The sequence below is a fragment of the Fundulus heteroclitus genome, chromosome 24, assembly GCF_011125445.2.
Source record: "Fundulus heteroclitus isolate FHET01 chromosome 24, MU-UCD_Fhet_4.1, whole genome shotgun sequence".
NCBI lineage: Eukaryota > Metazoa > Chordata > Actinopteri > Cyprinodontiformes > Fundulidae > Fundulus > Fundulus heteroclitus.
This window is the reverse complement of record NC_046384.1, coordinates 12,699,287-12,719,993: the sequence shown is the minus strand read 5'-3', so window position 1 is coordinate 12,719,993 and position 20,707 is coordinate 12,699,287. Positions and strand designations below refer to the sequence as shown.

The 20,707-nt window shown below is 40.3% G+C and overlaps 1 protein-coding gene and 1 long non-coding RNA gene across 2 annotated transcripts; both read right to left on the bottom strand.

Moving 5' to 3' along the window:
* Nucleotides 1-9,202: 9,202 nt before the first annotated feature.
* Nucleotides 9,203-11,315, bottom strand: sox1b (SRY-box transcription factor 1b). The gene has a single exon (XM_012857333.3). It carries the CDS (start codon nucleotides 10,970-10,972, stop codon nucleotides 9,908-9,910), a length of 1,065 nt encoding a protein of 354 aa, XP_012712787.1. The 5' UTR covers nucleotides 10,973-11,315; the 3' UTR covers nucleotides 9,203-9,907.
* Nucleotides 11,316-15,286: 3,971 nt separating this feature from the next.
* On the bottom strand, nucleotides 15,287-19,168 carry LOC118557800. The gene is made up of 2 exons (XR_004928019.1): nucleotides 18,775-19,168; nucleotides 15,287-15,461 (listed from the first exon to the last, which is right to left on the bottom strand). It is a non-coding gene; the product is annotated as an uncharacterized LOC118557800 (long non-coding RNA).
* Nucleotides 19,169-20,707: the final 1,539 nt, after the last annotated feature.

Sequence of the window (20,707 nt, the reverse complement as noted above, 5' to 3'; positions counted from 1 at the left end):
AGTTGTCCTGTCAGCAGATTTTTTTCCACCTGAGCTGTGGATCTCTGAAGCTCATCCAGAGCTACCATGGGCCTCTTGGCTGCTTGTCTGACAGATGCTCTTCTTTTTTGGCCTGGAATTTTAGGTGGATACCTGAATCCCATTAGGCTTCCGGTTGTGCCACACACCATCAATTTTCTAACTCGGCTTTAAACCTTTTTAATACCTTTAACATTGACCTTGTCGAAACAAAGAAAAGTGAACTCTGTTTACAAATTGGGTGATTTCTGAAGGCAGTCAGTTGCGCTGGATGTGATTTAGGAGTATCCGGGTAAAGGCGGATGGATATAAATGCACATCACACTTTTAGGTTTTTCCGTTAAAGGAAAAAAAGAAAACCTTGTATCTTTTTCATCCACTTCACAACGAGGTGCAACTTTGTGTTAGTCTATAACATGCAATTTAAATTCTCTGGTTGCAACATGACAAAGAGTGACGTTTCAAGTGGTATGAGAACTGTAATTTCTCCTATGAATTTCTTATTTCCCATTTTTATATTCCTCGGGAACTTTAAAAGTATAATGCTTTGACTTTTAGGACTTTTAAGTCTGAATATGTGAACAATCTTCTGTTAAAAACTCCTTGTCAGCCTTATTGCTGATGAATGGCACTAATTGACCAGTGTTTTTGGCCACTAGTCTGGTAGGAGATTGGAGAGATGTGAACCAGATCTCACCTGCAATCTTCAAATGACAGAGCCCCCCTCTGTAGAGGTGAAAGGAAGAGAGCGGTTCATTGGCCTCTGGGCTGGCAGGAGACCTTTTAACTGCAGTGATTACCTTAGCCTGAGCTACAGTTGTAATCATGTTAGTGTTTCCCGCTCTCTTCCATTTCTTCCTCCTCTCTCACCTGCTTTTTTTCTTTTCTTCTCCAGAGTGCCCTATCCCTCCAGGAAAAGTACCATGGTGTTTAGGTAATTGGTTTGACAAGACTTCACTTTTGCCCCTGCATCTATAATTGATTTAAAGGTAGAAAAGCTGAAGCTTTTCTTGCTTTCAGTTGACCTGTGCAAAGTTTTCTCACTGCCACACTGGCATCTTAAAAAAACAACCTTTTTCTGCACATTTTGTTTTAGTATTCTTGTCAGCTCACACACTAGGTGCTTCACATCAAGAACGTTTGATCCTAATTTTGTAGAAATGTTTTAAAAAGAAGGCGCAAAGCAGTAGAACCAGAGGAAGACTAGACCGTGTTATTTTCAGCACCTGGACAGCTCCCGTTCTACTGTATCATCAACTGAAAACCCTTTATCTACTCATTTGTCAGGAGCTACTTATAATTTTTGTTACAAGTAAATTACTATAAATCGGATGATTTCCCAAATAAATCACAAGTTTGTCACCTTATGGTTCCCTGCATCCTAGTTATTCGGATGCATATGTGCACACACACCAAATTCATACTCATCTTCATCTAGTTCTGTATGAAGAAATACAGGATGGACATAATATTAAATGAGCTATAAAATATAAGCAGTAGCTTAAAACATAGCTGAGATGTGATCAACATAGATTAATAAAATAACATTTGACCTTTGGGTAAAAAAGTTGCAATAAACAATGTTTTCACTCATGATTTTACAGTTTCTATACATCTCAGTATTTCAGGCAGTTGGTTCCGGCATAGAAACCATCCTGGGTACACTGAGGGAGCAGGAATGGCCTGATGAGGTTTACATTTTGTCCTGTGGCGTTCCTCAGGGATCTGCTTTGGGTCCAATCCTTTTTTTATTGTATCTTTTTGTACTGCTCCTTTTAAAATGTCTTCATTGTACAAACCGTGGCTCTGTAGTAACTATCTGCTAACAACAAGATGGAAACCCCGGTCATTGATCCCAATGATAAAATCCTGGTTATCAGGCACAATCTGACCTTTTTATCTGCTTCTATGAAAAATGGTGGGTGTTTTCTTTGAAAGCACTTTCTCTTGAGACTCACTGTAAGTAAACATGTTGATAGAAATTGTTGTTACCACCTAAAAACATCAGCTAAGATCTTTTGTATCAAACTCAGCAGTAGAAATTATCTATGCTTTTATTCCATCTCGCTTGGATGACTTTTTACTTGGTTAAACAAGGCATGTCTAGATCACCTTCAGACTGTGCAAAATGCAGCTGGAAAGCTATTAACTGGGACTAACGAGAGAGACCATATAACCCAAGTTTTTACACTGGCTCCCTGTTTATAATAGAATACAGATTAAAATTTTGGTTTTAACATTTGGGGAACTCCATGGCCAAGCCTCTAAATGTATTGTGGACTTACTGAAACCCCTGTCGTCTTCCTGGCCTCTTTGATCATCTAACCAGATACTGCTGGTGGTTCCCCGGACTCATTTTAAGACCCGTAGAGATTGTGCTTTTTAGGGGTGGCTCCAAGGCTTTTGAACTCCCTTCCACTGTGTCTGTACTCCATAGTATCTACTAACCCTTTTAAAACAACTAATTGTTTAAACAGGCTTTTACAAAATTAGTTGTTTTGATAATTTATTCTATTCTTGTGAATCACTTTGAGATTTTTCTCTGTGAACCGTACTATATAATTAGAAAATACTTACAAGGTTCATTCTTGACCAGTAATTCTAAAATTTATTTAGGCTAAAGACGATTTAGTCCTTTTATAGACCATTAACAAGATTTCCTTTTACAAACGAGGAGCCAGGCAAGCAATTTAAGGACCGGTGTAATGTGATCTGCTTTCCTGGTGTTTGTCAGGAATCTGGCTGCAGCATTTTGGATGACCAAGTTTCATTTTTATAGAGATAAAGATTAGTGTAAAGACGAAATATGAGGCAAGGAGTTTAAATCAATAAGTCAGGATGCTCCGGTAACTCTGCAGGAGGAGCACCTAAGGAGAGAGAATTAGTAAACAGGAAAACTATTAGTCGTGCACTCGCACTCTACAAGTCTGGATTTTATGGATCTGTGGCTGAATTGAAATACCATTTGGAGTTTGCAACAAGCTATGCAGGAGACACAGCTGACATGTGGAAGAAGGTGCAAAATTAAATATTTGGCCTAGTAAACGCTGTAAGGTGGAACCGCTAATACCTTCAACACACCTACCACATTACACATGGTGGCAGCATCATGCTGTGAGGATCATTTTCTTCACCCGGGTCATTGAAGCTAGACAGAATTGATGTGGAAACGGATGGAGCCAAATACAGGGATCCTGGAGGAAAACCTGTCAGATACCAGAGCACTAACGGGATGGTACAGATCCAGGCATGTTTGTGCACGATAGAATGACCCAGACCAAAATCCAATTAAATATGTATGGCAAGACTACTAAACTGACTACAAAATCCCAAATAATACAGATGGAAGCTTGTGGTTGCAATGTGACCAAATTTAAAAAGTTGAAGAACTGCTTGTGTGTCTTAATCTAAAAACAGAAAGATGAAGTAAAAAAAAAAAGGATTATAGTGTCAAAATCTGACCTGAAATAAATAATCTAGCATTTATATTTGACCTTTTCTTTAGTTATATTGTGTAACTGCACAATGAAACCTATTAGTATTTCCATACATCTGATTTAGCTTTAATAGCTGTATAAACATGTCTGCTTTTCCTCTTCCTAGATGGTTTGAGATATGAGTAAGGTCCGATAACTCGGCAGAGAAAATGAGGCAGACTTTTAGCCAGCAGCGCAGGCTGATGGAGAGAGTCAGACAGAGAGCAGCGAGGTTCCCTCAGCACCAATAGGTCTGCTTTTGGAAAGAGAGGGGGGAGGAGAAGGGAGGAGGGGGACCCTCGGATTAAGAGGCTGAAAAATGGTTAAAACGTGTCAACGTGTAATTGCATGATAAGGCCCCCTCGCGAGGAATCTGTTGGCCCCGTTGCTATTTTCTATGGCGCCCCGGCTAATCTCCTCTCGCCACATTCAGTCTTGTGCAATCGGTCCCCCGTAATCTCCCCTGACAGGACCGAGTCCAACGACAGAGGTGAGGGTTTTTATAGGAGAAGAGGCAGGGAAGTATGCGGAGGCGTGATAAACTGACGCCGATTATCCACGTTCAGGACATCAGGAGCGCACGGGATGGGGGCGTGGGGGGTGCGCAGGGTTATGGAGAGAGAAGTGCCAGAGCGGCGGTGTCCAAACATGTGCCAAGCAGAACATGAGGAGAGGATAAAACCAGGCTGTGCTGGGTTTAGCATCGCTCACACTGGAAGCAGATACATCAGTCGTGAATATTCCTCGCAGACAAAGATTATGACCTTCACTGGAACATGGACGTGTTTCATCTCAGCTGGGCTTCAATGAGACCAAATGTGATCATTTAATCATCAAAGTAGGACCCATCAATAAGCCCGATCAAAAATAGTTCTAGCCAACATGCTCAAAACCCCTTCACCTTTTAAACATTTTCTTACATTGTGATTACAGAAGTTTCATCTGTTTTATTGTGATTATAAGTAACAGACCCACACAAAGTAGAGGAAGAAAATAAAATTATGAAGTGTGTTGTGCTTTTTTCTTATGCCCCTTTACTGTCATACTCCTAGATAAAATAGTTTTAAGTTTCATGTGTGTGAAATATGTTCTCAGTATAAATCCAGCTGTTGTCTGGAGGCCTAAGAGGTTTGATCGAAGACAGATTTCAATAAGTTTTAAGAAGGAGGAGCTGCAGAGAGCCACAGCTCACACTGAGAACAATATTAACAGGTCAAACATTAGTCGTGCACTCCATAAATTGGCCCTTGTGCCAAAGAAAAAAGCCACTATTAAAAGAAAGCGGAAGGAAAGCCCGTATGTAGTCTGCTATAAGCCATGTAGTGAACAAATAAGACCAAAACTGAACTTTTTAGCCTACATGCAGGCTGCTTTGTGTGGTGGAAAACGAACACTTCACAACACCCTGAACACACCATTCTTAACATGGTGGTGGCAGCATCATGCTGTGGGTAAATTTTTTTCAGCTGGGCCAGGCAAGCTGGTCAAAGTGAAGCTAAATCTTCGACAATCTGTGAAGAAAACCTGCAAGACTTGAGACCAGAGCTTCAGTGGTTCATGTGTTAGAATGGCCCAGTCAAAGTCCACATATGAACCTGATTCAAAGTCTGTGGCAAGAAGATATGAAAACTTATTTTTAGACGGTCTCCATTCAATCTGGCTGAGCCTGAGCAAAACTGCAAAGAATATTGGACAAACACGTCAGCCTCCACCCCTTCAGACCTTCAGCTGTACCTGCAGAAAAAAACATGGTCCCACAAAGTATTGAGTCAGTGGGGCTGAAAACTAATACACACCACATCTTCTGTGCTTTTATTTCCAAAAATATTTTAAAAACAAATTTTCATCCACTTCCCCGTTATGCACTACTTTGTATTGGTCTGTCACCTAAAATCCCCCCCAAAAAAAAAAAAAATGCAATAAAGTTTGTGGTCTTCAGCAAAGTTTTTGCAGAGGGAACTCTTTAATCACGTCTCTTCATACCTTTCCTTTTTGTGAAGAAAATGTTTTAAATAATCAAATTAAGACGTGTGTAATCAAGCGGTCCAATCAGCACCATGTTAATTTTCAGGACTGGTCAATGAATGGACTGTTTTTGTCCTGCTAGTTGAACAAGTATCTTATGTATTTGTTAAAAATATTTCTAACGGTAACTCAATCAGGAATTGAAAAGAATAGTTTTGGTTTTAATTGACATACTAAAAATTAACGTCAGAATGAAATCAAAATTAGCTTTTGCAAAATAAAGCCTAAACAGCACACCTTATCATACCTTAACATTCATTAAACACCCATTACCTTTAAATACACTTTAAATTAGCATATAAAGGAAAAAAAGTTTCTCAAAAAAAGATAAGATGTAATATTGGTAAAGAATGTTGGTAATTAAATATTTGCTTTATGTCTGAAAGGCTAGTAAATAAATAAATCTGACGGAGAAAAACAGTAAAAATATAACGTAAACCAAATCTGATCTGATCTGAGACCTTTGAGCCTGTTGGGATCTGTGCTTTATTTAAAATGTACAACTAAAATTATATGGCACTGATTTGTAATCTGTTACTCTCTAAATTGGGTGTCAATTCCTTCTTTAGGACTGTAGGACCGTAGATTCAAACAATTGTTGAAATATTAGGCGCGCAGACGGAAACGGCAGCAGAGGAAATTTCCGGTTTCACTGTATGTGACGCCGAAATTTCACTGCTCTGTTTTTTTTTTTTTTTTTTTTTAGAGTTGGAGAACTGGCAGAAACGACTGAGTGCTGCAGAAGTTTTGAAGTAAGTCGTCCCCACAGATGCATCACTGCAGGTAGAAATAAAATCCAAATATCTTTCTTTTTTTTTTCTTCCATTTGGCTAACTTTGATACCACATTTTCCTTTCATGTACCAGTTGTCTGACATGTTGAAATAATCTGACCCTACATCCTCTTTATAAATGTAATTGTGTGTAAAAACGGCAAACATTTTTGTTTTCAGCCTCGGCTTTATCGGTCCTTAATGCTTTTAGAACCTGGGAGGACATTTCATGGATTTAGTTAAACTGCTCTGATATTCCTTTAGTCTTTAAAGTTCTCTAGATACAGCTGCATCTGAATAAATACGCCATCACAACCTTATTTAATTCAGTTCTTCAATTCAAAACTTTAAGTTCATATATAATATAGATTAATTTGAGTCTGTTTTTGACTTCATGGCTTGTAGGTAATCAACCCAAATTTAATTTCTCAGGAAATTACTATATGACAATAAATAGTTGTCCAGCGTTGCAATCTACACCCTATACTAGGAAGTTAAGCCGCAGAGGTTCTTTGCTAACGAAGATGGCTGTTCAAAGTGTTTTGTCCATATTGATGGAAAGTTTAGTGGAAGGAAAACGTGTGGTAGAAAATGGTTTACATATCTAGAGGGGATTTTGAGTTGCGGGGACATTTGTGAGGTGTGGACGGCAGCGATCATGACACACATACGTATCGATGATAGGGGGCTACAGCTGTCACATACCGTATGGTGAACCCTCCAGAACCAGGCCAAATGTCAGCAGCCATCTTACCTAGATTAGGGAGGAAACAGACTGGACTGTCGCCAAGTGGTTCTAAAGTGCTTTTTTTTTACAGATGAAAGCAAACTTTGCATTAAATGTAAACATTGAGGTCTCAGAGTCTGGAGGAAGAGTGGAGGGCCACAGAATCCATGTTGCTTGAAGTCCAGCATGATGGTCCCACAGTCAGTGGTGATCTGGAGATATGCTGTTTGTCCACTCTGTCCTATTAAGTCCAAGTCAGAGCAGATGTCTTTCAAGTAATTTTGGAGCACCTCATGCGTCCTTCACATGGACTTTATGGACTCAGGTTTCATTTTCCAGCAGGACTTGGTATCTGTCCACACTGCTGAAAACATTATTACCTGCTTTAAGGATGAAGGCTGGGCTTGACTGGCCAGCAAACGTTTGTTTTAAATATCCTTCTTTTTTTTTGTCCTACTGTAAAGTTTTGGTTCTCTTTAGCTGTAAACCACAATAATCAAATGAACAGAAATAAATCACCCTGTGTGAAAAGAAGAGTTTCACTCTTTGAATTGAATAGGTGAAAAATATTAAGGTTTTTGTGATATTGTAGTTTGAGACGCACCTGTGTGTAACATTGAATTAAACAGGAGTTGTTGAGAAAAATCCTTGATATTAGCAGAGATAGAAAATTCTGTGTTTTTTTATTTATTATTTTGGCTAAACTTTGTAGATAAGAACAGATTATAAAACATTTGATACGACCATTGCTGTCTTTGAGACCGGTCAACAGTACCGGTGTTGCCAGGTTGGGGGCCCCTTTGGGTGTTTTAGTTGGTCCACTTCATCCTCCCAGTTTCAGAGCAGCGCATGAAAACCTGAATGATTCAATAAAATATCTTCAGTTTATTCTCGAGGACATCCCAGCACACTGCCTCACTGAACTGGATTTGCATTTTTTGCTGCCCTCTGGTTTTCAGGGTTCCGACCCGAGTGGGAATTAGTCTGATAGAACCAGGGGTGTTGTTTGCCGGGCTTTTTGTCAGCCGTGACCCTGTGGTCGCCCCGGCTTACACCAAGACTAATCCCCATTCTCCTGGAACACAAAAACCCCTCCTCTCTCAGCCTTCTCCTCCCCCCCCCCCCCCATTCCTCCCCTCAGTCATGCCCCTCTCCCTGCCCCGGGGGCCTCCGCTGATTCAGCCATCAAATTTAAAGAAGGAAACCATTTAACAGCCGTGGCAATTAGCCACACGGCCGCAAACGCTTGATGCTGGAGGTCAGGAGGCGGGGGAAGATTTGGGAAACACAGGTGGAAACAAGTTTGAGGGTGAGCCCAGCTTAGACCGGCTGAAAGAACGGGCGCACCGACCACCGGATGCTGCCATCGGATTGGCTTTTGCTTGAGGTTTGGATGGCTGAGGTCACAGTCCTGCTGGCAGGTAGCAAAGGACAGACAATGCTCTGTGTGGCCCAGGGGAACAATTTAACAAGACGGCTGTGGGTGCAAAGTTGGTTCATGCAGATGATGAGCGCATGTTGTCAGCATTTGAGGAAAAGAAAAATGTTAGTAATGCATGAGTCTTATTAGAAACGTTTGTGTTAAAATTAAAATATTTCCAAAAGGTCATCAATAAATAAATGGCATTTTCAACATATTTAAACAAGCTTAGATTAAAAATGGCAACAAAAATGCAATCAAATAGACTCTCATGATGGGTTTCCTTATTTTAAATTTACAAAATGAGGTGCAAAATAATTCTAATATTTACTAAACCTATATGGAAAATAAATAAATCACATGCCTTCCTCCTCTAGGATGCAAGTTATCTTACAAATTAACATTTAAAACGGGAGACAGGAAATAAAATGGATAAACACAAAAAAAACACTTTTAGGCAAGGTGTATATATATATCTACATAAAACATTTATACATTAATTTTGTCTGAATTAATAAACAAGTGTTTTTCTTAAAAGACATTAAACCAAATGTTCTTATTTTTTTATTTCTAAATGTTTTGAAGGCATAATTATTTTTAGGCCTGCCGTGCAACAAATTGTTATAATTTTAGCTGAACAATTCCCTTTTAATTCCTGATTATTTAGGAGTAAGATGAGGCTTAAAATGTAATAAAGACAGGAAAGACAGTTTTCATGGGCCTCCTTTAAATTGAATGCGACATAAAAATAAAACCACAAAATGTAAGGTTTCTCCAAGAGACAAAGAAATCTTGGAAAATTTATTAAACTCAGCTCTGCTCCGTCTTCAGCTGCAAAACGTAGATTTGCTTTCTGTAAATTATGTATACAGTTGCATAAAAGCGTTTTTTTTTCTCCACTAGGCCTATTTATTCACAATTTACAAGATTTTACAATAACAGGAACAAATTCAAATTACACCGATTCACATGTTTACAAGCATCAAAACTGGAAATCAATTTAAACTGCGGCCGGGAACTTTTTTTTTTCTCTTTCTTTCTCCACACCGCTCTGCATTTATTATACGCTTTAAAAACATCCTCCAAACACTCGGCTGGTGTCTGCAATTCCACCGAAATGTCGGAGAATAAACTAAAATTCAAATTGCACCAGCACGTACGGATTATGATTTAAATTGCGTCAGATGTTGGCATGCTCTGCTCCAGAGAGCGACAGTAAAGCTGAGGCGCTTTTCACCCCCCCCCCCTTTTTTTTTTTTTTTTTTTTAGCTTGGACAGACAAAAAGATCCATCACTTGTAAGAGATTTAAAATAACAACGATTTTTTTTTCTAAAAAAAAGTTTGTTCAAAGTGATTGCATTTTCATGACTGGAGCCGCCCAGAATTTAGAGTCCATCAGCAGCTGGAGCCCGCGTGGAGTGGAAATATTTGGTTGTGTTTGCAGCGCGTGCAGTTCTTGGGGACGTTTTTAAATGTGCGTCAGGGGGACCGTCCCGTTCACCGGAGCGGGGCCCCCGCTCTGGTAGTGCTGCGGGTGGAGCACATGCAGTCTGCTCTGAACGGAGTCGCCGCCCGCCGCCTCGCCGGTGGGCAGGTACATGCTGATCATGTCCCGCAGGTCTCCCGTGGAGCACGGCGGCGGCGCGCGCCCCGTGGAGACCGGCGGGCTGACGCTCGGCTCGGATTTCACGAGCGAGCCCAGGGTCCCTCCGATGGCCCCGGACACGGGGGAGACCCCGGAGCTCTGGTGCTGGTGGCTGTAGCCGGTGATGCCGCCGTAGCCCGGCGGAGAGGCGCTCATGTAGCTCTGAGAGTTTGAGATGGGGCTGTAAGACAACGCGCTCATGTCATACCTGTGCACGGGCTGCGGGTTGTGCGGGTGGTGATGCGGGTGGTGGTGGTGCGGGTGATGGTGCGGGTGAGCCCCGCTGCCCGGGTGCTGAGTGTACGCCAGCTGCGCCTCCTGCATCATGGCGTGAGCCGCGGCCGCCGCTGCCGCCACCTGACCCGAGTACGTCCCGTTGGCCCAGCCGTTCACATGCGAGGCGTAGCCCGCACCGGCGCCCACATGGCCCGCTCCGGGGCTCTCCAGCCGCTGCCCGCCGCCCATCCCCACACCCGGCGACGAGCCGAGGAGTCCGCCGGCGAGAGAGTACTTGTCCTTCTTGAGCAGAGTCTTGGTCTTCCTCCGCGGGCGGTACTTGTAGTCCGGGTGTTCCTTCATGTGCATGGCCCGGAGCCGCTTGGCCTCGTCGATAAAAGGTCTCTTCTCCGCCTCGGTCATCACCTTCCACTCCGCGCCCAGCCGCTTGCTGATCTCCGAGTTGTGCATCTTGGGGTTCTCCTGTGCCATTTTCCTCCGCTGGCCCCGGGACCACACCATGAAGGCGTTCATGGGTCTCTTGATCCTCTCCTGGGGGACCTTCAGCGCGGCCCCCCCGCCTCCCCCTCCCGCATGTCCCCCCGGGTTAGATGGGTTTGTCTGGGGCACCACGGGGGAATGCAAGTCCGTCTCCATCATGATGCTGTACATTCACCTCGTCTTTGTAGGACAAAGTCAAGCACGCAGAAACATTCAGCCTCCCAAAAAAAAAAAAAAAAAAAAATCTGCGGAGGGGAAGAAGTGACTGAAATCCACTCAGAGATGAAGCTGCAGCGTCCTCCTCCTGCGTGTCCTCCGCGGCGCTGGGAGGAATGGGAAGGACTAGTTGGAGCGGACTTTGGTTGAAGCTGCGCCTCACTGGGGAAAAGTTACCGGAGCGTGCCCGGACCGCGCGCTCTGACAGCAGCTAAATGAGCGCGAGGCGGCCAATGGAGAGGCGCGAGCGCAGACGTGATTTGCATGCAGGGGGCTCGAGGTTCTGGTGACGTCGAAGCGCGAGACCTAAAAATTACTCCCTCTGTCATCGCTTCTGCGCGTGTAACTGGAAAAAAAAAAAAAAAAAAAAAAAAAACACGCGACACCAGAGCGCGTTTGGAGAAATGGAGCGCAATCCTCCAGAATCTGGGAGAAGGAGCGCTTTAATGTATATTTGGTAATATTTCATCCTAGAAATCAGAATAAACACGTTATTACAGCAAGTCTAAAATCTGTTAGTAAATAAGAGGTATATTCAGGTGAACAAGCTGACAAATTAAACGAGAATCCACTGAAAGTGTCAGTGTTCTTTAAAATAAATTATTAAAACTTGATACAGTCTCAATCAAATATTCTTTTTTTTTTTTGGTTTTATGCATGTAAATTATAAATATAAGTTATCTATCTTTCACTCTTAATAAACATGAACTTATTTAGGCTATATTAAATAATTGTTAGTACCCGAATTACTTCTCCACAGATTTCTTTTTTTAAAAAGTGATATTTATCATTATTGTCATTATACCCTTTATTTATTAGCCACTTTTTAATACTTACACAATTCAATTTTATTAGAAAGCACACTGAAAAAGGGCTTTTTCATGTGTTTTGGGTGTTTAAATTGTTAAAATAAATGTAACTTAATTTGAGGAGCTCACCAAACCTTTATTTTGTCTAAATTCGGGTTACGGCGCCGTCTATTCAGAGCCACAGGTGCTTTTTCTGTTGTGCCCGTTGCTAGGAAACAGGTGACTGACGCTTGGAGCACGTGCCATTCAAAGCACATCTTTTGTTTGTTTCAGCAGGGCTAAAAAAAAAAAAAAAAAAAAAAGGAGGAGGGGGAGGGAAAAAAAGCCTACAGTAATCCTATAATAAATGTTCGACATGTCGCAGCCTTTTAATGGCCACATTTGAATCAATTAATGAGGCAGAATGCTGCTTGAAGCCGAACCAGGCAGGCCTGCAGCAGCAGCAGCAGCAGGCCCAGGATTGCTTCTCCTGCTCGGGTTTTATCGCGGGGACGATTCTGAAAGAGATCGTTTATTCTGTCATGACCTGTGAAAGACCACTTTCACAATGTCAGATGATTTTATTGCCCTTTATTTCATACAACTCTCGTTTACCACAACGGCTAAAAATCCCACAGAGCTGTTTTACTCTGCCGGTAAATGTACAATTATAAATATATTCTAAAAATACAACAAACAAAAAAATTAACACAACTTCAAGAAGGCCGATGAAAAATATCTGTAACTCCCAGATTTGCCTTTAACAAAAAGGTTTGCCTAGATCTTTTACGATGAAAGACCAATTTATTTCACACTAAGCTAAAAGAACAGAGAATATAAAAATAACTTACAAAACATTATTAGCCTGGAAATTAACTTCTTGAATCTATTGAACATATAAAAAATAGGAATAGTATATAAAGTATCTGTAAACGAGTAATTTGCCCCCTTATACATTTATTCTGCTGTTGCTTTTTTCCCCCTCACACTCAAATATTTTAGCCGATCAAACAAATTTATAACCAGACAAATATAACTTAATTAAATACAAAAATCTCAGTTTAAATGATGATAAACTGTATTAAGGGGGAAAATAGATATCCAAACAAATCTGGACCTACGAGAAAAACGAATTAAACCCTAAATCTTGGCGACAAAAACTACCAGTGAGTCTTTAACGTTGCTGTGGAGACATCTGGACCCATTCTCCTTGAAGAATTACTTTAATTTAGCCACATTGTAGTTTTTGAACATGAACAGCCTTTTAAAGGTCGTATCCAGCATCCTAGTCAGATTTAAATCTGATCTCTCTCAAATCTTTTTCTTTATCCATGGAGAGGTACTTACCAGCATGTGTTAGATCACTGTTCTGCTGCAAACCCCCCCTGCTTTAGATTAAGGTCACAAAGTGAATGTGAGACATTCTGCTTCTTGGTTTTTAAGTTTTTAGCAGAAATACTGTTTCCGTTAATGACGATACGTCTCCTGCGTGTCAAAGCAGCCCTAAACCATCCAACTACCTCCGCCATGTTTGACTTGTTGGCGTGATGTTCTTTTTCTGAAACGCCGTCAGTTTAGCAGCCTGTGTAGCAGGAGGCACACCTTCACACAAACGTCTCGTCGGCCCACAGGATATTTGCCTAAAAGTCTTGCGGGCTGATCAGGAGGCCCTGGCCTCCACTGCGGATGCTCTTTTAGTCCAGTCGCCGGTTCAAAGTCATGACCACCGACCTGAACCGAAGCACATGAGGCCTGCAGAGACTCTGGGTTCTTTCTCCTCCCTAATGGATGAATTTGACCAATTTTGATCAGCATGATCTCTCCTGGGAAGGTTTGCCACTGTTTTATATTTTCTTTAGATATAATACGCGACATGATTGCGATTTGTGGTTTCGGTGCTCCATTCTCCCGCCGCTCCCTTGGCTTCCTGTCATGTGCCGCTTCTGTGGACTACGCCCCGCTAAGTGACATCTGTCAGGTGCTGCCCGGCTCTCAGCGAGCCGGTGGACCATGTTGGCATGGCTTAGATTTACCTCCTTAGCTGCCGCGCTGCTCGTTAACAGGGACTCCATTATGTGATTGCTCTGAAAGACTCGGATGCCACACATGCTTCTGCGAGGCAGAAATCGGATCAGATATATTTTACATTGACCGAATGATTATATCCTGTCAGAAACAACCTATTGCTCCGGTTACTAATGTAGTATTTATTTATGTATCGATCCAAGACTGAGAGGCAGTTTGTCAAACGGCTTATTAAATTACCTCTGGTGCGTCGGTGTTGAGGTATTTAGTTGAATCAATTGACAGCTGACGAAGAGAATCAACTTCATCCAGAGGGATTGTTATTCCAGGGCCATTTAGGTAGTTTTATTTACAACACAGCCTAGAGCAGGTTGACCTTTGAGAGCTGACTGCTTTGTGTGACAGCTGAACAGAAAAAGGGACACCACTGTGACCGGCATTAGCTCCGTCACGTCATATTCCTGTTTTTAGCTCCCGTCTATCACATTCTGCACTCCTTACTTGCTGCAGTTGGATTTTGACTCAAAGTGAAGCCAACACCGGCACATTTTTTTCAACAAAATATCAGAAGACTGAGTTAATGAGAGTATATTCACTATCCAGAAGACTGATTTTAACAGGATCAAGGTAAGGCGTCTGTAAAACACACAGGAATAGGGCCAAATTAATAGTTTTCCACTCATCCCTTAATCTAAAGTGAGCTGATTTTTCTCAGAGGTGATGAATTGTTAATCTATCCTGGTCAGACATACCGCCTCATCTTTGATGTAGAAAATGTATCTATATTGGTGTCGATGATTTGACATGAACCGGTTCCTTGCATCAAGGCATGCAGAGGTTTGAAAAAGTTGTGGTTCAAAACCTCAAAACTGTACAGTTTGGCAGGAGATTTTAAAGTCATTTCGACCCAGATTCAGTTATTCAACTGGATGAAAATCCAAATGTACTTTTTTACTCGGCTTAGAAGACATATCTGACTCTTTGGAAACATTTCTGATCGGCATGTTTCAAAAGCAAAGCTGGTCTGTAAAGCAGCGAACTGCAGGCTGGTAACCTGAGAAGATGGCTCAACTAATTAACCAAGGTTCATTACTCTTCACATAAGAACTAAAACAAGCTACTAAATATAGCAGCCCCCTATTCTATGTATTTAAGTCTACAACAAACCAATTTAATAGTTAATATTAAATGTATCGGTGTTAAACATAAGTAGGGAATAAAGCTGGGTCTCTGATGTTGGACTAAAATCCATAGTTTCAACTAATATTTTTATTAAAAGGGATTTTAAGTTATTTGCAACAGATTGTTGTGTGTTTTGAAGTAAAAGTAGGTACATTGGTGTGTTTACACTAAACTTTACCTGATTAATATATACAGGACAATCCCAGTTTCAGACATAGTATTTCAACAAATGTACATCTCTTCAAAATACATTTTAAACCTTTTTTTAAAGTCAGATATTTCTTGGTTTATTAATCAAGAAAGCATTTTTTGTACATAAATTAGTTGTTGTTGTCGTGTCCACTCGGTGTGTATCAATCATCTACTGGGACAAAAACGGAGGATCACACATAAAAATGTAGATTTTCTTGAAGGATCCGACTTCTCCGTCAGGCAGTAATGGTTAAACTCTGCAAAAAAACAAAGCACACAAATAAAGATCAATGTAATTATATGATTTAAACTGGAAGCTGCTCATTTTAAACAGTGTAAGCATTGTAACCAGGTTAATAAAACAGAAGCATGAGGGAAAAATGGAACAGTAAAATGATTGAAAACAGCTTTTTACCTCAAACAGGACGCCAGAGTGCAGCCTGGATGAGTGAATTTTGGAGCTAATTTTCCTTGTTACCGTAAAGGTAAAAGTCCTTTACATAAAAACATGAGCGCTAAAGCGGTTGTATTTTTACTAACCTTTGCGCAGAGCTTGGTGTGCTAAAGGTGTGCAGACCTGATGATTACTGCTCTGATGCTTTAGCGCTTAAAATCATCGGTTTTTGCACCGATGTCGAGTCTTTTAAAGACACAACATCTGTGTTGATACTGGATCCATTAAAGCTACACATCCAAGCTCATGATTCTTTTTTAGCAAAAGTGTAACTTGAATAAATCGTCAGAATAGAATCTGATTCACTTTATTTATGATTTACCAAGAACATAATTAGACTTGCTTATTGTATTGATGGGTCACTGTACACCATGGCTACTTACATGGATACTATTGCCATGCAGTGAAAAAATGTGTGCCCCTTACAGATTTCTTTAGTTTTAATTTGATTCTTTAAATCAAGAGTTACAAAAACTATTCATAGCAGCTTTGCTCTAAGATAAAAAGACCCTCCCAAAGGCCTTAATTATGTGATTAGCCACATTATTTCAAAGCTAAGTTAAAGTCCGTTAAGTCCTTACATCCATCCATCAGCCTGTTGATCCAATACACCTAATTAATTAGAATAAAGATTAAAAGTACCTTTTTTACCAGATTAAAATTACCTTCTGAACACAACCTTTAAACATACTTTTCATTATACATTTCTGTAATCTGATATATATATTTTTTTATTGGTCTGATGAAATTTTCAGATCCTAAATGTCAAGTTTTCCGTAGCTATAACCTGAGAATCATAACAGAAATAAAGGCATGAAAACACCACTCTGTATGTAATTATTACATATAATTGTGTTTCACTTAGTAAATGAAATTACTGACATAAATTAACTTTTAATGATGTTCCAGTTTAGTGAATAACACTCTACGTCCAACAACCTTACTTTTGGATCCCAGTTTGCAGGAGTTTTGGGTAGAGTGCACAGATCAGCTGAAAGAGACACTCAGAAAGTTTGATCTGAATTTCTTTCCTCTCTGTTGGTTTACAAATATAGTCTAGATTTAATTATGAAAGTGGACAAAATGAATGTGTTTATTTAATTGTTCTGCTTACTGTGAAACATCAGAGTTTAGGCCAGGATGACTATTCCTAATGCGCTTTATTTTTGAAAGGAATCCCACAGTTTGTGCATCTCTCAGCAAAGCGATAGTATTCAGGCGTTATGCTAGGAGAGTTAGGCATTCTAATTTAATGGTGGCAAATTTGCTTTAGACATGAAAGGATCAAATTAAAAAAAAAGGATTTTAGTTTCAGCATTCTTTAGAAAGCTGCCTCGTTTCTGCTTCTAGTTTCTAATAGAAAATAGATCCGCGTAGAGAACCTATAGCCGATAAACAGAGTGACTTCTATGGTCTCTCAGATTTGCCCCATTAGGCCTGAGAACACACAGGGGCCTAAGTTAATCAAAGGCATTTCTCCTGTGCAGCAGCTGACACTTTGTTGGTTTTAGGCTCACAGCAGGTCACAGCAAGCTGTCAGCTCCACTGGAGCTCCACAGCACTGACGGAGCAGATATACCCAAACAGGAAAGCACACAGTATGAATATGCAACTGCAAGCTCTGACAGGTTAAAGGCTGAGAACAACAGTTCAGCTGATTCAACACTGGCTTTCTGGGTCACTTAGGTCACATGCACACTAACTAGACAGTATATTTTATTTATAGGCGCCTCTGAAGACCCTCAAGGTGACTGAACAAATTGTAAAAGCAACATCATTATTAAAATACATGATCAAGATAAAAAAAATACTAGAAGACTATTGAATAAAACAATAAACATATGTGATGGTAGCTTGGATGTAGCGATCGTGAAAGATAGAAAAGTCTAAACGGTTGTTTTGAGGCAGGTTTGATCAAACTGTGTGATGAAGACAGTGCACAGAATCAATAAGTTTTGAAGGAAGGATTGAAGGGTTTTCAAGTGTGCAGGACGTTTTGGAGATGATGCAGGCAGCAGAAGTTTGGGCCAATTAATGCTTACGAATATATTGTTTAGTAAGCTATATAATAGATTGATGGCTATCAAGTTGAGGCAAGAGCATTAACTAAGGCAGCAGTGTTGCTGGGTGATGGCTGGAGTCTGTTGATATTACAGATGTGGAAACATCAGTGAAGAGAAAGTCGTATTTGTACCACATGTCATGGTCCTTAGGTGTTTGTTTTTGAATTCAGTTATTTTTGGATCACGCTTTCTTTAGTTTTGTGTTGTTTATCGATTTAGCTACTTTTGTAAACCCCAAATCTGGTTTCTCTGAAAATGTGACTTTTACTTTTTATCGCAGAAACATTATGCTGTTGCCGACTTCATAGTTGTTGAGCTGACCGTTACTGAAAACGTGCACAATTATTCGGCGTACATACTCGAACCTAGGAAGACTTTAGATTTTTCTAGACTAGAGAAACTACATCTTAGCGTTTCCATTAGCCGTAAGCGCCAATCATCAAAATTACCAGAAAGACGTGGTTGAAATAAATCATCCTGCGTGAAATTACTCTGTATGAGCTTCACTTTGAAAATAGTAACCTGATTTCTTTGTTTTTATTAATAAATGATCCAGTTAGCACCTCCCTAGTCCAGCCACCAACACAGAGACTAACATCCTCCCTCCACCCATTTTAGCCTATTCCAGGAGTAAAATGGCCTAGTGTACGAGTGCTATAAAGCATTAGCACTCCTCATTTAATCATCACACATCTTCCTCTGATTGATGCCTAATGAATGGCTTGGATTGTGGTAAGAAGACTTGTTAATGGGTTTTGCGTGTCTGTCAGACATCTGAGGCTGCACTCAGAGATCTGTTTATACCGAAGCTGCAAGACTTTGTGTTTCTCGTGGGGAAAATACATTATTAAAGTATATAGTAAAACAACCTCTTTAGAGCGTGTAGTCCGTTTAGATGTTTTCCTTTTTTTCCAACCCAGATGTTGGGGGTCTGTTGTGACAATGAGGTTTCCCCCCCAGATAAAGTGCTTCTTAAAGGGATAGTTTAAACAGTTTTCATGTAATGTTCTGTGAAGAGAACATTTTGGTCTGGCAGTACTGAGACAAACAAACCTCCTATGGTACACCTAGATCCGATAAGAAGGTGCACCATTTCTCTTTTGGCCAGGCAATGCGATCTTTGCCAAACTTTGACTTCTTCTGAACATGTCTGTCTTTTTTCAGCTGCAATTCCTTTAGTCCTTCCTTGACCACTACGGAGCAGATCCGCTGAATCTTTTCCATTTTGGCTGTGCTCTGATCCTTCAGTATAGCAGAAACAGGTATTTCTTCTAGGGCTGGACGAGAATTCAGTAACCGTATATATCTATCGATAGAAGAAAAAGGGTCACTACAAAGTTCAATAGAATAACAGTTTACCATTCCAGCCTATCATGTGGATTGATACTACAGTCACTACATCCTCTCAACCAATCACAAGCGCAGACCCAGGTTCAGTGTTTGTGTGTTCTTTATCTAAAAATAGGTCACTAAAATATATGTTTTGAATTTGTTGATAGTTATCAATATCGATCAATATTATTTCTATTTTATCGATAAGCTTTTTTTAATATATCGTCCAGCTATGATTTCTTCCACATCCTTCTATTTTTGGTTCCCGTTGTAAAACATTTTGAATCATTTTAGCTCAGTAGCCCACCAATTTCTACCCTTTTTATGCGTTTCTCCTTCTCTTATCAACTTTTTACTCAAACTCTGCTGTTCTTCTGAACAATTGCCAAAAGAATCCCGTTTTAGCCAGATTTCCAGAAATGACTGGATACTAAACAGGGTTGTTTGTTCACAGAATGAATGAACTGATTAAATTTCTCTAGATATAAGAAATTGTGTCCGTAGTGCTGCTTGATTAGGTATTTGCCCTACGTTCATGGTACAGACCCCATCTATAATTTGGTCATTGTTTGCAGTATGAGTTACGGAAATACACATCTGGTTGTATTAACACCTCAAACAACATATTCGGAAAAAAAGGTTGTTAAAAATCTGATTTAAAGCAGCAAAAAAAAAATCTAAATTCTTTGTGGTACAAAAAGCAACTTTGTGCTCCTTGCTAAAAATGTGACACTTAAAACGTATCACTCTTAATAAAGATGCTTTGACCTACAGCCCTCCAGTCTTTATTTCTAATCGTTGCCCCATCTGTTACACGCAGGTCAAACACTGATGATGCTACAGCTACATTTAATTTGTGCTCCCCCTCAACCAGCCCTGCACACACACACACACACACATTTAATTTAATTACAGCTTGTGTGTCCCCCTCTCTGCCAGTTGTGCTGCGGCGCTCGGGAGCAGCCAACATTATCGCTGATTGCTTCTAGATAGGAAGGAATATGATTAGAGCCCGTGTTCGGGTGTTTGTGTGCGTATAGGAACTGGGCAGAAATCTGATTGTGTTTGTTAGCGGAGAACCGATGCAGGCTGAGGGGTAAGGAGAGGACTGGACAAAAGGAAAACGCAGGATCCCTCTGTCATAATGTCTGTCGTTACTGTGTCCAGATTATAGAAGCTCTTTAGAAAGATGCGTCATTTTTGTGTTGGGCGAAAATAATTTGCTGATGTGTTTATTTTTGGCAGAAGAATAGATTTTAATAAGTTAGAGAGACATGGTTCACCGTTATGGGCTTCTGTAAAACTAAGAGTAGCTTTTGGTTAGAAAAGCATTGATCTCTGGGGAAAAAGATGAAAATGATCTTTGAATTCACTTTATATGCAACCTTAAGGACATTAGCCTAATATTTATGAGGATTGATGTGTCAAAAACTATTTTAAATAAGTCTAGATTTGCTTTGTCTAATTTTTGTGACATCTTTTCTTAAACTTGTATTACCTTTTATATATTTATGTTTTGTAAGGACCCTCCTCAAAATGAGATGGTCCATCTCAAGGGTTTATTCTTGAAATAGATTAAATGAAAAAACTCTACATGTCTCGGCAACATTGCCGTTATTTGCTGTGCACAACTAAAGTTGTGTATCATATTGAA

What these genes read in the sequence shown, in the direction of transcription:
- sox1b (XM_012857333.3), bottom strand. Translation starts at nt 10,972, where the DNA reads ATGTACAGCATCATGATGGAGACGGACTTGCATTCCCCCGTGGTGCCC.